Source organism: Rutidosis leptorrhynchoides, chromosome 2, assembly GCF_046630445.1.
Source record: "Rutidosis leptorrhynchoides isolate AG116_Rl617_1_P2 chromosome 2, CSIRO_AGI_Rlap_v1, whole genome shotgun sequence".
Taxonomy (NCBI): domain Eukaryota; kingdom Viridiplantae; phylum Streptophyta; class Magnoliopsida; order Asterales; family Asteraceae; genus Rutidosis; species Rutidosis leptorrhynchoides.
Genome location: NC_092334.1, coordinates 406,607,263 through 406,624,850, shown reverse-complemented (window position 1 = coordinate 406,624,850; position 17,588 = coordinate 406,607,263). Strand labels below are relative to the sequence as shown.

Genomic DNA, 17,588 nt, shown 5'->3' with positions numbered 1-17,588 from the left:
TATTGTAATTATTATTATGATATTTGTAAACATCACAATAATACAATTAACTATTTTTTGAATGATTGTCATACGGGCTCATATATATCAACAACATAAATATTGAGAGACTGTCCTAACGCAAGCTAATACCCTCAATTGATCTCTTTGATAGTGTTACTTTAAGATATTGATAAATTAGCGAGTTTATTATAATTTGTGAAATTTGAATTATAGTAAAGCATAAGTTTCGTGCATAATACATTTTTCATTCTTTCTATCTAATATTATTATGCATGATAAATTATAAGTGTGGTATTATATTTGCATTTTTGATCTCATATATTACATATTGTAATTGTATGCAATATATCAAGTCGAGCAATCTGAATAACTGTTACAAAATAAATATGATTTTATTACAATGTAAACAAATTGTAGATGTTAAGTTATTAACACCACGTAAAATCACTTTTGAAATTTTTCTACACCACGGGCTCTTAAACACAAAAAAACTTTTAAAATTTGTTAACACTACGAGCTCTTCAACTCAAAATAATTTTAAAAAATTGTTAATACTACGGACTCTTAAACTTAAAGAAATAAATGTTTAAAAAAAATCAATTAATTTTGCACAATTAATTTTGCACAATTATTTTACTCATCGTTCTAAAACCTAGTAAACAAACAAATAACAAGTGTCTCTAACTTTCAAGCTCACCTTCACTTTCCAACAGAAAATCCAACAATGTTATCCTTTTTGTGCCTAATTTTGCATCTAGCAATTATCGTCAATGGTTCCCCAACCAAATCAGGAAAACACATAATCATACTCGCCGGACAAAGCAACATGTCCGGTCGAGGGGGCCTACACAACAACACGTGGGACGGCAATGTCCCACGTCAATGCCAACCCAACTAGTCTATCTTTCGTTTAACCGCCAATCTCACTTGGGTTGAGGCCAGTGAACCACTACATAAAGACATTGATGTCCTAGCCACATGTGGTGTAGGTCCCGGTATGTCGTTTGCTAACAGGGTGTTGCAAAAGAATCCAAAACTGGGTCCATTGGGTTTGGTTCCATGTGCAGTTGGTGGTCTAATGGGGACTAAGATTAGCGAGTGGGCAAAGGGGGGTTTTTTGTATAAGCAACTATTGAGACGGGCTCGAATGGCTCGAAAAACGGGTGGTTCGATTCAAGGGATTTTGTGGTTTCAAGGAGAGAGTGACACTGTAAATGTAATGGATGCGAAAATGTACAAAAGAAGGTTGGTTAATTTGTTTAACAATCTTCGTGCTGATCTTAGATCTCCTTTACTCCCTATTATTCAGGTACTTTAGCTATGATTTAAATTACCTTCTTTTGTGTGTACTTTTATTAGAGCTGAGTATGATGAGTATTACATTATGTACATCGTATTAGTTAAACCTTCTAAGATTCAAAGATTCACTAAAATTATGAGATCCGGTTGAGTCAACAACACAACTGATCGATAGAATTGATTTAGTAGAAAATAGCATCCGATTCGGTCACTAGTTTCTAAAATGACGATTCAACATATTTTAGTTTTAAACATTGCAGAATGAATCTGTTGTACAATGTGCATCAAATGTTAGTATTAGTATATGTTATATACCGTATATTTGATAATAATTTCCTAATGTTGTGTTGAAATTTATGTATTTATGTTGTCAATTAATACTCCCTTTGTCTCAATTTGATAATTGATAATATAAAAAATACATTGTTTAAGAAATATCATTATTATCTTTATTTTTTATTGTTCATTTTCGCGTTTTATTCATATTTTTTATATACTTTTTTATTTTACATACAAAAATCAAGGCTACAGAACAACCATACCTTATTATTCTTATACGGAAGATATTTTTGGATGTATTTATTAAATTAGGACATAAAGAAAACAAGCCTATTTCACTAAATTGAATACATCAATCGAGTATATCTGAAATATTTGAGAAATGAAATTATTTTTTTTTAAGACAAGCAATATATTAGAAAAAGAAAAAAAAAAAAAAAAACAAGATTGATACAAAAAGGGAAGGAGCAAGCACAATCAAATTGCTCGATCCAGTGGCGGTCCCAGGATTTCAAGTCACCGGGGACAAAAAAAAAATTATAAAACCGTAGCAATTTTTTGGGCAAAATATGGAGATTTTGGGGCAAAAAATGGAGGTTTTTAAGCAAATTATGGAGGTTTTTGGGCAAAATTTTAATATTTGTGAACAAAATTTGAAGGTTTTGGGGTAAAATTTGGAGATTTATGGGCAAAATTTAAAGGTTTTGAGGCAAAATGTGTAGGTTTTGGGGAAAAAAAAATCTACTGTGGCAAAGTCGAAAAATCCAAAAATTTTACACTGAAAATTGCAAATCCACTGGGGGCGGCTGCCCCCGCTTGTCCCCATTAAAAACCGCCCCTGGCTCGATCCAAAAAACAGACCCCGAATAGGTGCAAAGATGGCACCTAAGAAGAACACAAATATTTACGGACAATTGAAGTATACACTCGGGTTTGTTAACCAGGTATGCCAATCTAAATGCACATGCCTCGACCTATTTGATATCTACTCGAATGACTTGATTTGAATCTCGTTTAGCGCCACCGGTGTGTTCCAAGATTTTTTTTTATGAAACACCATGTTGTTGCGGTTTTTTCATACAATATATATATATATATATATATATATATATATATATATATATATATATATATATATATATATATATATATATATATATGCACAATTCCATCTCACAGCTTGCCACATTAGAATACCTTTTGGAGATCCACCCGAAATATCATTGTGCCGAAATATTTCGCCAAGACTAGTATAGTAGTAAAATTACCCAAAGTTCCACCAATCTATAACACGAGACCATACCTCAAACGCACTTTTGCAAAAGATAAGTGATCAATCCTAGATTATCCAATAAAGGCTAATCAAGGATTGAGTGCAATGAGGGGGTATAATGGATGTCGATTATGGTTTTGGGACCTTATTGTCATAATTCGTTAAGTGCTAAACGATCAACAACCATGTCCCGGTCTTCGTAAATTACCTTAACCAACAAAGATCAAGTCTAGGGTAAACTCACGAGAGAGATCAATATGGCTAGGGCAATCCTTCCGGAATCAACAACCTAAAATGAGAGGCCAAGCTCCCTATTTATAGGCTTGAGATCTGCGCGGAAGTAAGATGTGCGTGCACTTAGACATTCCGCACAAGTACTGCGAGAATCCTACGCACTCTTTAATATTCCGCGTAATCTCACCGCATTCATTAGCATTTACATATGTATGTATATGATCAATAAGTGAGTGATCTACTGATTCCAAATCATTGTCACAAATGGGACAACGAACGGAATGTAAATCAATACCTCTTTTATTCAACTCGATCCTTGCGGGGATTTTTTTCTTGAGAGCTCGCCAACCGAAAATCTCGACTTTCTTTGGAACAAGATTATTACGTATTGTTTCATCCCCATTAGTACCGCCTCCCAGATTTTGACCATCAATAACTTCATTCAATTTCTTCACAGTACATAGTCCATTTGGTGCAAGGGACCATTTCCATGAATCAATTTTTCTATTATCAACCTGCACATCACAGATTAATGATAACAAAGAATGCAGTTCGTCAAGTGTATGCCCTGCAGGTTTTGGGCATTAAATGTTTATAATTGTAAATATTAGTTCACAATAGCTTGATTATGAACACAATACTCTCAATGAACAATAGATACGAATTATATGAACAAAATTGAGAGAACACGAATTATGAATTAAGAGATATGAAAGACACAATATTCGTGATTAAAAGTGATACCAAGTTCAAAACCATCGATCCCTATTTATACATGATAAACCAAATCTTTATGATTTGGTTTCCAAAACAAACTAGCTACAATAAAGGAAAAGATAAACTAAACATATCAAATATTCGGTATTAACTAATGTTTATCCTTACAGAGATAAGATCAAATCTTCTTAAACTAAAAACATATCTCCAAAATCCTCTGTAGCTTAATCACCAAGAAACGTCATACTTCAAACAAATTCTGCAACTCCAGACTCTGATCGCCAGACTCTAAACTTCTGTAAAACACTTTTGACTCATCAGATCATATACTAACAATCTCCCCCTATCTGATGATGTCAAAACAACCTCATCTTCTACTTCCTCAGTTTTGCCAGCTCCTTCACAATCAAATTACAATTTTTCTTCATGTACCTCAAATTCTTCAACATAGGCAATTTAGTCTCCAAGTGCTTCAACAATTTGACCCTAAAAGGATGAGTCTGCACAGTCACACACCTGGTTAACAAACTAAGTAACAAATGAATATCTGTTCCTTCAAATTGATCCACCCTAATTAACATCCTTTGATTCCCAGACGTTTTGATCATCAATGCATCCAAATATTCAACATAATAATCATCAATAAATTGAAGATGCTCAGGAACAGAATATTTCTCAACGTGACCTTTGACCCTCCTTTCTTTCATTTCCAAATTGAACATTCCACAAAAAAACTTCATAGTCCTTTGAGCTGATAAAACCTTCTTCAAACACAAGATGAACTAAATTGCACACTTTCTTAAACACTTCATCAACAATTTCTTCATCTCCCTCACATCTTTGAATACAAACAGCTAACCCTCTCCATTCACAAAAACCAAGCCTTAGAATGTGACTCACTTTCACCTTAATTCTTCTATCAGACAAATGGGTCATGGTTAACAACAAATTCACTTCATTTTCAATCTTCACAATTTCAACACTGACAACATCTCCTTCATACCTTCTAAATCTGAATCTTTTGTTCATCAAAGATCTCAGCCTCTCTTGAGCAGCAACAATATCAAGAACACGTTCTTGATTACCAACTATGATTTGATTACCACTTTCACCAAAATCAGTTTGAACACCAGATTGTTCAACATTAGCACCACCCTCTTCAACATTCACCTGTGCATCATCACCTGTGTCAACACCACCACCTGTACCAATTTGACTTACATTTGCAACCACAATTTGAGCATTTTCTTGAGAAACTGCTTGATCACCTGCTTGAACAATTTCATTTCTAACAACCTCAGAATTATCTCTAACAACAACCTCATCAACCATTGGAGCATCAACAACTTCAGTTTCAACTTCAGTTCTTTCATCACCATTACCATTACCATTATCATTATCATTATCATCACCATTATCATTACACTCCCCCTCAACCTGTATCTCCCCCTCAATGTGAGCCCGTTTAGAAGACTCACCATCACCACCTGCAGCTAACCTCTTTCGTTTCTCCCCCTTTTTGACATCATCTTGAGAGAGAGCAGATAAGAATCTCCAAATTTCAGCTTGATCATCCTTAATAGACTTGATATCTGAGGCAAAACCAGCAAAACACTCTTTAATTTCTTCAACACCCTGCATCTTAGCCTCCAAACTGCTCAATCGATCACCAAAACCTGCAATATCACCAGAACCCTGTACAATCCCAACCAACCTCCTAACCTCCAACACCTCATTATTTGAAACCAAATTATTATTAAAGTTAGAATGAAGTTTATTAATTTGTGACTGCACACCCTGAAGCTTGTCATCAAACTCCTGAGCCATAGAAGTCAAAGCTTGAGAAAAGCCAACCTCTGTGACTGGTGCCTCAGCCTGCAATGTAGAACCAGTTGGGATTAATAAAGGTTGTATGTCCTCAACACTTACCTGTTGTGAAGTAGAGTGATCCTTGGACAAAGAAGTTATTGAGACTTGTACTTCATCCTGTGATCTGAATGAAGCATTGGCAGCCTGTGCAAGGATGTGTAAGGATTGGACATTTGGAGAGTGGAGTGGCAGACTGATGTCTGAGGTAGGTTTAGCCATAGATTGGTCTTGAGTTTGGTTTGATAAGTCCAGGATTGGGACTTGATTTAAGTTATCTGAGGGGGTTAATTCAGTAACTGTAATGAGGTTATCCAAGCTCACTATCCTAGATGGTTTAGGCTGGGTTAAAGTACTCCCCTCACCAACCTCTAGCAGAGGTGGTGGAGTTGTACTTGCAGCACCTTGCCTAATAGATGTTTGATGTGCATCTATGGGTGCTGGAACAACTAGGTTTGCAGACATGTGAATATTCTCAGTATGAGCTGGTGAGCTCACAAGGTTGTTTAATGAAGAATTTTGTTCTTGAGCAGTGGGAGAAGGTAGGTTTGAATTGAGTGGGATTTCCTCATCCATCCCTTCTGCCTGCTCTGTTTGTGTAACATCATGGGGTGGAGTATACCGTTAATTCCAATGATACCAAAAAGGCTCTCGTTATTGGTTTTAGCCCCAATAAGGCTCTAGTGTGCGGTTCATCCGCGGGTTACAAGCTTGTGTATTCAAAGTTGTTCCCTGTTTCGAAACAACCACACGTCGAGTAAAATTACCGAGCCAACTAAACCCGGTGTCGGTGTAGGGCGGAAAAGATACTCGAGAATGGCAATTTGTACAATTCAATTCAATTCAATTCTTGGGTAACAACTTTGACTCTGATTGCTCAGAATCTGCAGGTTGGTCTGCACGGCCAAGATTGACCCAATGCATCATAACAGAAAGTTATCAAAAAGATTGACACAATCATTATCAAATTAATACTCCTGACCAAAATTTTCAAAAAAAAAAAAATTACCATTAACTCCCTTCATTAATACCAAATTTGACCCTTTTATTTTAGGAAATAGAATAAAGAAAAAAAATTTAACCTAAAAATGAAATTTAAAAAAAAAACTTTATTTGACTGAAGAAGGAAACAAATTTATACAAAAAAATACACTTGAGTAAACTTTCCCAGACTCTGAACAATATTACGTCACCCAGACTCTAAGAAAATAATTCAGACTCAAGAAATTTCATTACTGGACAACATTTCAGCTGATGGATTTAACATTCCAAGTTGTCCAAGAAGATAAAAATGCCTTTCTTCAGGAAGTGCTTTAGTGAAAATATCTGCCAATTGATCTTTTGTGCCAATATGTTTTAACACCACTTTGCCTTTCTCAACACAATCTCTTATAAAATGATGCCTGATCTCTATATGCTTAGTCCTGGAATGAAACACTGGATTTTCAGTAATCGCAATAGCACTTTCATTATCACACATGATTGGAGTTTTGGTTAATGATAATCCAAAATCCAATAACTGATGTTGCATCCAAAGCAATTGAGCACAACAACTCCCTGCAGCTACATATTCAGCTTCTGCTGTTGAAGTAGCAACTGAATTCTGCTTTTTACTTGACCAGCTCACCAATTTGCCACCTAACAATTGACAACCACCAGATGTGCTTTTTCTGTCTAACTTACAACCTGCATAGTCTGCATCTGTATAACCAATTAGATCAAACCCTGAGTCTTTAGCATACCAAAGACCCAGGTTAGGAGTACCTTTCAGGTATCTAAAAATTCTTTTCACAGCCTTATAATGAGACTCTTTAGGATCTGACTGATAACGTGCACACATACATGTAGCAAACATTATATCAGGTCTACTAGCAGTTAAGTATAACAAAGATCCAATCATACCTCTATAGGTTGATTGACAAGTTGGTTTTCCAGATTCATCTTTATCAAGCTTTTCAGAAATACTCATTGGGGTTCTTAAAGTGGAACAATTTTTAAAACCAAATTTAGTAAGCATATCAGAAACATAATTACTTTGGTTAATAAAGATACCCTCTTGACTTTGCTTAATTTGAAGCCCAAGAAAATAGTTTAGAGTACACAAATTACTCATCCTATATTCTTTTGACATTATATCTGAAAACCATTTTCTCAAAGTTGGATTAGTAGACCCAAAAATAATGTCATCAACATAAATTTGAACCAGTAACACATCACCTTTCTCCTTTTTGATGAATAGAGTCTTGTCAATAGCTCCTCTAGAAAATTTCTTTTCTAGAAGAAATGTTGACAGAGTATCATACCAGGCTCTGGGAGCTTGTTTCAGACCATACAAAGCTTTCTTCAACCTGTAAACATGCTTTGGAAACTTCTTATTTTTGAAACCAGGAGGTTGTTTCACATACACCTCTTCTTGCAAAATACCATTCAGAAAAGCACTCTTCACATCCATTTGAAACACCACAAAGTCTTTATCTGAGGCATAAGCTAGAAACAATCTGATTGCTTCAATTCTAGCAACAGGAGCAAATGTCTCATCATAATCTATACCTTCTTCTTGTCTATACCCTTGAGCCACCAACCTTGCTTTGTTTCTAACCACAATACCATCTTTATCAACCTTGTTTCTATAAACCCACTTAGTGCCAATTGCAGTTTTACCTTCAGGTTTTGGAACCAATTCCCACACATCATTTCTTTCAAACTCTGTCAATTCTTCAGTCATAGCTTCAGCCCAATCATTATCTGACAATGCTTCATCTACTTCTTTGGGTTCAATGAGTGAAAGAAAATTTGAGAAGAAACAATAATTAGCAATTGCAAAATCAGACACAGGTGTCTGAGATGAAGAACCAGTTTTAGGTAAACCAGTAGGATCTACAACATAATCTTCAAGATGCTTTGGAATAACAATATTTCTAGAAGATTTTCTAATAGGAACAACAGGATTCACAGTAGTATTGGAAGGTTGATCATCTTCATGAATAACAATTGGCTCATCTTCTTGTTGAACTTCTTCAGTGAGAGCATTATCTGCAGAATGTTTCAGTCCAGACAAATTAAATTCATCTGTCTCAGACTCTGAATCTAGAGTCTGAGTACTGTTACCAGAAATTAAATTTGACAATTCACCAAGTGCAGAATGCTCAGAACTAGAGGATTGATCCATTTCAATGGGACTTTCATCAAAGGTAACATTAATGGATTCTTCAATCTTCATCCTCCTCTTATTATACACTCTATATGCTTTAGACACAGAAGAATAACCAATAAACACACCTTCATCAGATTTTGGTCTCATCTTTTCAAGCTGATCCCTTTGATTCAAAATATAGCACTTACATCCAAATACATGAAAGTAATGAATAGTAGGCACCTTTTTATGATACAATTCATAGGGAGTTTTGCCATGTCTCTTCACAATTAATGACCTGTTTTGAGTAAAACAAGCTGTATTGACAGCTTCTGCCCAGAATCTGAGTGCAACATTTGATTGACATAACATGGTTCTGGCTGCCTCAATAAGTGTTCTATTTCTTCTCTCAGCAACTCCATTCTGTTGTGGAGTTCTAACAGCTGAGAAATTTTGACCAATTCCAGATTCTTCACAAAATTCAATTAAAGTAACATTCTTGAACTCAGTGCCATGGTCACTTCTCAATTGTTTAACAAGAACACCTTTTTGAACCTGCTCTTTCTTGATTAAATTAATGATTTCTTCAGGAGCATCACTCTTTGCAGCTAAAAAGATAACCCAGGTAAACCTTGAATACTCATCAACAACAACCAAAGTGTATCTTTTCCCACCTAGACTACTAGTGTTCATTGGACCAAAAAGATCCATATGAAGCATATGAAGTGGATCACTAATAGTAGCTAGGGATTTTGAGGGAAACTTTGTTTTGGTTTGTTTACCCATAATGCAAGCAGAACAAGGTTTATCTTTCTTGAAAGGTTGCTGAGGCAAACCTCTAACAAGCTTCTTTTTGGAAAGCTCATTAATATTTTTAAAATTCAGATGAGATAGCCTTTTATGCCAAAGCCAATTAAGTTCTGGAACAGACTGAGAATACAAGCATGTTTCAATTTCAGAATCAACAGAATCCAAATCCAGCATATACACATTTTGAAATCTCCAGGCAACAAGAGTTGGTCTTCCTTTAGGATCATAAATAATTCCAGCTTTCTTTCTTATTCTGATCTCACAATCTTCATCAGCAATTTGACTCACACTTAGCAGATTATGCTTTAATCCTTCAACTAAAGCAACTTTCTTGAATGACACACTTCCAGCAATAACAGTACCATAACCAATAGTTTTTGCAACAGAATTATCACCATATCTCACAGAAGGACCCTTTTCTTCTACAAACCCTACAAGATGCTCTTTGCATCCAGTCATGTGTCTTGAGCAACCACTGTCTAAATACCACTTATTACCCTGCTACACAAGACACAAGCAAAAGAAAAATGATTAAATCTTAGGGGGAACCCACTTTGCAGTGGGTTCAGATGGAGTGTATTTAACTCTCCATACGAAAGCTTTGTTACAAATCCAGATCAACTTATCCATCACTGTTTTCAAAACACCTTTATTTTCACAAACTTTAGGTTTCCATACCTTTTTGAAATTTTCAGGAAAACAAGATGATTTTGAAAATTTTTCTTGACCCTTTAATCTTTCACTAAGCTTTGAAATTCTCCTTTTCAGTTTTTTAATAGTCTTAGCCTGTTTTGACTTTGACTTTCTTTTAGTTGACCATTTAGGATCTGGACAAGTGACACTATCAGAAGATGATTCAGTATCACTTATGCTACTTGATTCTTGGGTGTCAGATTCTAGGTCAGAACATACACTTTCACTTTTAGAGACTAAACTGTTAGAGTCTGAAGGTTTCAATAGTTCAGACTCTGATGGATTTCTACAGTCTAAAATTATAGTCTCTGAAGGTTTAACAGGTTCTAATGATTTTACAAACTCAGTTGATCTTACAAAAGCATTAGTTAAAATTTTTCTCTCACCATCAAATTTTATAAAAGTATTTGGTAAAATGTCAGGCTTAAATATAATAGGATCAACTTCCACATTATTATCTAATGTGTAGTTTTCACCAAGTATAGCTTTGACATCATTTGGTACTTGCTTAGCAATAGCATCAGAATTCTTTTTGGAAGAAACACACCAAGATTTGCAAATATTTTCATAATGGTTTGCCTTTTTAATTGATCTTCCTAATTCAGTATTTAACCGTTTAGTTTCTTCTGAATATGCCATTTTGTATGTGTCAAGTTCTACCTCACATTCTTTTAATACTTTAATTTCAGCATCTTTATCTTTGATGGTGTTCTTAAGCTCAATGATCTGTGTTCTTAACCTGTCACTATCTTCTAAGCACCAATTGAAATCAAGCAACAAATACTGAAACATTCTCACTTTTTCATTATTAAGATAGTTTACAAAGTTTTGTACCTTATAGGCAGAACCTTTGTTACAAGTAGAGTCTTTATCCATCTTCTCAATAGCTTTCAAATCTTCCTCAAACTTGCTAGACTCACTATCCTTTTCAATTATAGCCATCAGACACTTATCCTCTTCATCATCAGATGATGAATCTTCATCTTCCCATGCTTCTGTGTACAATGCTTTCTCCTGTTCTTTATTCTTCAACTTTTCTGCTTCACCTTTCATCTTCTTGTACTTGAGTTTATACTTTCTTGCTTTGTCAACAGGTTTGTTGAAACTTGAACCTCCTTCACTCTTGGACCAGCAATCAGCAGCTATATGACCTACCTTGCCACACTTGAAACATTTAGCTTTCTTTGGATCAAAAGAACTCTTGCCTTTACCCTTCTTAAAACCAAACTTCTTCTGCTCAATCCTTTGAGTCAAAAGAGCCACTTGACTTTCCAGATCCTGAATCTCCTCATCTACATCAGAATCACTATCATCAGAGGTCTCATCACTTTCAGAATCAACCCTACTAGAGTAACTAGAGAACAATTGCTTGTTCTTCTTAGTAGTAGCTATCAATGCAGCTTCTGGATCTTTAACAACTCTCTTAGCATTGATCTTGTTCTTCAACTGTGATTCTTCAAAGTTTGACAATATGCCAAACAACTCACTTAGTTCATAAGTGTCTATCTTTTCACTGATTACCATTGATGTAATCACAGATTCAAAGTTTGAAGGTAACAGTTCAATGAACTTTTGACACAACACTTGTTGTGTTTTCTCTACACCAACACTTTCAAGATCATTAATCAGAACCTGGAATCTTGAATGAAGATCACTCAATGATTCTTTAGGCTGAGCAGCAAAATTTTCATAACACCTTATCAGATTCTTTTTCTTCTGAGTCTTAACAACTGTGACACCTTCATAGTCATTAAGCAAGAGATCCCACATAGCTTTTGCAGTTTTAGCATGACTGATCTTCCTGAGAATTGGAACAGTAACACCATTACCTATAATACTTCTTATCTTGCTATCAAGCTTGAACTTTATGGCTTCTGCTTCTGTCCACTTATCTCTTGGTTTTTCACGAAGATAAGCAGGTTGAGCAGCAGCAGTACTTGTAGCAGGAACAGCTTCAACCATTGTACCAGGTATAATAGGTCCTACTGTAAGAACTTGTTCAGCATCTTCATGAATCGAACCAAGAAACCATAGAACTTTTAGCTTCCAAGTTGCAAAGTCTGTGCCATCGAAAATTGGCACACCTTTTCCAGCCATAACTGGAGTTGGGATGGAACTGGTAGACATCTTAAATCAAAGTATGGATCGTTTTAAGATTACCAAGTTGGATTTACACCAAACCCGCTCTGATACCAGTTATTAGTTCACAATAGCTTGATTATGAACACAATACTCTCAATGAACAATAGATACGAATTATATGAACAAAATTGAGAGAACACGAATTATGAATTAAGAGATATGAAAGACACAATATTCGTGATTAAAAGTGATACCAAGTTCAAAACCATCGATCCCTATTTATACATGATAAACCAAATCTTTATGATTTGGTTTCCAAAACAAACTAGCTACAATAAAGGAAAAGATAAACTAAACATATCAAATATTCGGTATTAACTAATGTTTATCCTTACAGAGATAAGATCAAATCTTCTTAAACTAAAAACATATCTCCAAAATCCTCTGTAGCTTAATCACCAAGAAACGTCATACTTCAAACAAATTCTGCAACTCCAGACTCTGATCGCCAGACTCTAAACTTCTGTAAAACACTTTTGACTCATCAGATCATATACTAACAGTAAAAGTAACATTACATGAATTACATTTGTTCATTAAGTATCTATTTCGATATAGTATGTTAAAAATTAAACGTTGGTAATTGTTGATGCAGGTGGCTATAATTACTGGACAAGGGCCGTATGTGGAACCTGTAAGAGAAGCGCAATTGGGGTTAAAACTTCCAAAGGTGAGTTGTGTCGATGCTAAGGGTTTGCCGTTGCTAGCAGATAAGTTGCACTTAAGCACCCCAGCTCAGGTGCGCTTGGGTCGTATGTTAGCCGATGCCTTCGTAAACCAAAGCTAGAATAATGTACGGCAACTTTGGGCTAACAAGTTTCCAAAATTTAACCGTGTCATCTTTAGTTTCTATATATGTTAAAGACAAGTAGTGTAATACTATTTGCATATGCAACATTTTATAAATTGATCCCAGATCTGATGTGATAAACTAAAGAGAAGAATTGTGCACATGGTTTACAAAGTAATGTTTTGATAAAGTTGTGTGAGTAGTACCCCTGGGATGGTAACTTGAAAAATGTCGATCTTTAATTTAATTGTTTGTTCCGTTTACTTTTGCCTTGTGGCCTTGACAGTTGTTAGTTGATGTTTAGTTTGTTTCGATTCGTCCCCCTTTTGAGCTAGTTTTAGTTATTTTATCAATGCAGATGAAGTTATAGTTTTTAGTTTGGCGCTTTTTAGGTACAAGTCTCATCGGATCATGTCACGGTTGAATTTGTTTTCTTTTGCAAAACGTTTTGTGTTATATTAATTTTCGTTATTTTTGTAAAAAATAAAGAAATGTTCTTGATGTTATTTATCCTTTAGATCATCTATATATAGTAAGGGAGTGTTAAAATTTTGTGGGACACGTCACACGTGACATCACTCAATGGTACTCGTAAAAATTTGCAGTTTTGGAAGGAATGAAAAAACAATAAATATGTGGAAAAAAATGGAGAGAAAAAGGAAGAAAAAAAATGTATTGCAACCCCCACCAAACAACTACTCCGTATTATTCATAGGGGTTTTTTCAAGATTTAGTGGACTAGGGTGTCATTCCTCAATCTTTCGGCGTTCTTATAAGCGACAAGTCCTCCAACGTTTTAACTTATTCTTTTTCAAATCGGAACGGCAAAAGCGTTCGTATTGATAAGATTGATGGAATGACATCGCGTCCGGATGAAAGAAATAAAAAAGGCGGTGTCAAGGCCGGTTAATTTGGTTACCTTGGTGATGGTTATTTTGATTGGTTTAAGTTTATGTTTTTTGGGTTGATGTCGTGGGGTTTACTTTTCTTGTTTTTGAATACTTTGTATTTTGCTATCTCCGTTAGAGTTGTTTATTGTCTTGGTGTAGTTGTTAATTCCATGTCGCTCGGTTAGAGTTAGTTAGGGTTAGGTGTCGTTGGTGATTCTAGCAAATTTACTTTTAGCGAGCGGTTGTTGTTAGGATTTGATGTATCGGTTCATAGGTTCCTTCATTTATTTATGAAGGTTTCCTAATTTTAATAGTATTCGTTTTTTAGCCAAAAAAAAAAAAAAAATAAAAAATTACTACTCCGTATTATCGTCTCGTCCTCAAACCACTCACAAAACTCATCGAAAATATCCTATTGCTAATATTGTGATGTCATAAGACCACTCCCAACCATGACACTTTCCTCAACATTTTTTCGGCGCCACCTCAGCTTTCTCTTTCCTTCTTCCTCACCACTTGCTCCCATAACACTCACATAACACATCATTGCCAACCATGACATACTTCCTCAATTATTATTATTATTATTATTATTATTATTATTATTATTATTATTATTATTATTATTATTATTATTATTATTATTATTATTAACTAACAAATAAATAATTATTTTTGAACATCACATTTATTAAACAACAAACATACAGTTACATTTTTTTATTTCTTTTTATTAATAAGACATAATTAAAAACACACACAAGTACATAAAACAATAAAAACTACTCGTCGTCGTCGGATAACTCAAACGCTTTTTGGTATTTCTTGGTGAGTTTTGTTCGGGCTCTGATAATGCTAAAAACGAACATATATTTCATAGCATTATCCATCAAGAAAGACAAGCTTTTAGTTGCAATTGTTCTATTTACAAGTGATATTCGTTTAAATAATAAAAGGTAAAGACAACAGACAAATTCGACGAATTGAAGACGCAAACGACCAAAAAGCTCAAAAGTACAAAATACAATCAAAGATGTTCCAATTATTGATAAGAAACGTCTCAGAATTACAAGAGTACAAGATTCAAAACGCAAAGTACAAGATATTAAATTGTACGCAAGGACGTTCGAAAATCCGGAACCGGGACCAGAGTCAACTCTCAACGCTCGACGCAACGGACTAAAAATTACAAGTTAACTATGTATATAAATATAATATAATATATAATTAATTATATAAATTATATATATATAATATTTATATATTAAAACCGTCGGCAAAGAAGATCCAAAAAGGGATGAGCTGTAAAAGCAAACTCCGCGACTTGCGGAGTTTGAAGGGCAAAAATACCGCGACTCGCGGAGCCCTAAATTCTGAAAATGCCTATAAAAGCTCGCGCATTCTGAACGTTTTTTATATCCTTTAATCTCTCAATCTAAACGTGTGTGTATATATATATATATATATATATATATATATATATATATATATATATATATATATTATATTTTAATTTTAATTTTAATTTCTAATAATAAGGGTATGTTAGCGAATGTTGTAAGAGTGTAAGTCGAAATTCTGTCCGTGTAACGCTACGCTATTTTTAATCATTGTAAGTTATGTTCAACCTTTTTAATTTAATGTCTCGTAGCTAAGTTATTATTATGCTTATTTAATACCGAAGTAATCATGATTGAGACGACCCGACCCAATCCATAGGGACGAATACAATAACATATGATTACATCGCGAGGTACTTGACCTCTAAATGATACATTTTACAAACATTGCATTCATTTTTAAAAGACAATCTTTCATTACATCGAAAGTTGACATGTATGCATACCATTTCATAATATCCAAACTATAAATGACCTAATCTGTCATTTACTTAATAATAATCTTTAATGAACTTCAACGACTCGAATGCAACGTCTTTTGAAATATGTCATGAATGACTCCAAGTAATATCTTTAAAATGAGCTAATGCACAGCGGAAGATCTCTTTCAAACCTGAGAATAAACATGCTTTCAAGTGTCAACCAAAAGGTTGGTGAGTTCATCAGTTTATAGTAATCATTTCATTTTCATCATTTTAATAGACCACAAGATTTCATATTTCCAATTCTCATAAATAAACGTCCCATGCATAGAGACAAAAATATCATTCATATGGATTGAACACCTGGTAACCGACATTAACAATATGCATATAGAATATCCCCATCATTCCGGGATCCTCCTTCGGACATGATATAAATTTCGAAGTACTAAAGCATCCGGTACTTTGGATGGGGCTTGTTGGGCCCGATAGATCTATCTTTAGGATTCGCGTCAATTAGGGTGTCTGTTCCCTAATTCTTAGATTACCAGACTAAATAAAAAGGGGCATATTCGATTTCGATAATTCAACCATAGAATGTAGTTTCACGTACTTGTGTCTATTTTGTAAATCATTTATAAAAATTGCGCATGTATTCTCAGCCCAAAAATATAAAGGGTAAAAAGGCAAATGAAACTCACCATACTGTATTTTGTAGTAAAAATACATATAACATCATTGAATAAGTTCAGGGTTGGCCTCGGATTCACGAACCTATATTAATTATATATATTTATATGACGGTCAATATTTGTCTAACAATTTAGGCCAAGTCATAGTGTACCACAATCCTAATGCTCGAGTCTGACTCAACAGTATAGTAACATGTTATATTACCCATGCTCAGTTAGGTCAAAAGTCAAAGGTTAAAGTAAAAACGAGGTCGCATGCAAAAATACAATAACTTATACAAAAAAAAGATTTTTCGGTCAAACATGACTAAACGACCACTTCAGCGATTTTTAGAAAAATTATCGGAACTCCGATTGATAAACGGTCCAAGGATAAAAGTTACACATTACCAAAAAGATTAAGCATAAATTTTACAGAAGTAAACTAAAACTAGACAACTCGTAGTTGCCAACGCGGTTTCGGCGTTTCAAAGTTAATTTTTCAGCTTTAATAAAATTTACAAAAGTGACCGAGTAGCCTACTTTGGAGATTTTTAGAAAATTCCTCGAAACTCGGATTGACAAACGGTCAAAGCCTTCAAATTCTCGTTACCACAAAGATATAACATGATTTTTGGTAAAAGTAAACATACATCAGGCCGACCATGACAACTGATACAAAACTGACATTTTTAATAAAAAGTTTCAGCTCTTTTTAGAATTTTAAAATGTGATCAAACAGTCAACATTGACGATTTTTAGAAAAATCGTCGAGACTCAAATTGACAAACGGCCAGAGTCGTTTGTTAGACCTTACAGCAAAGAATTCAGTGGTATTTTTGTTTTAATCTGAAACAACGCAGATCATCGAGAATTTCAGTTTCCGTATCGACGTTTCATCAAAATTTACAAAACTTCTTTTATCCATAACTTGACAACCGTTCAACGAAACGAGACGTGCTTTAT

General features: G+C 34.5%; 1 protein-coding gene across 1 annotated transcript; it reads left to right on the top strand.

Annotated features, from left to right (window-relative positions):
* Positions 1-721: 721 nt before the first annotated feature.
* Positions 722-13,529, top strand: LOC139892265 (probable carbohydrate esterase At4g34215). The gene is made up of 2 exons (XM_071875314.1): positions 722-1,312; positions 13,045-13,529. The coding sequence occupies exons 1-2, from the start codon at positions 1,001-1,003 to the stop codon at positions 13,234-13,236; spliced, it is 504 nt and encodes a 167-aa protein (XP_071731415.1). The 5' UTR covers positions 722-1,000; the 3' UTR covers positions 13,237-13,529.
* Positions 13,530-17,588: the final 4,059 nt, after the last annotated feature.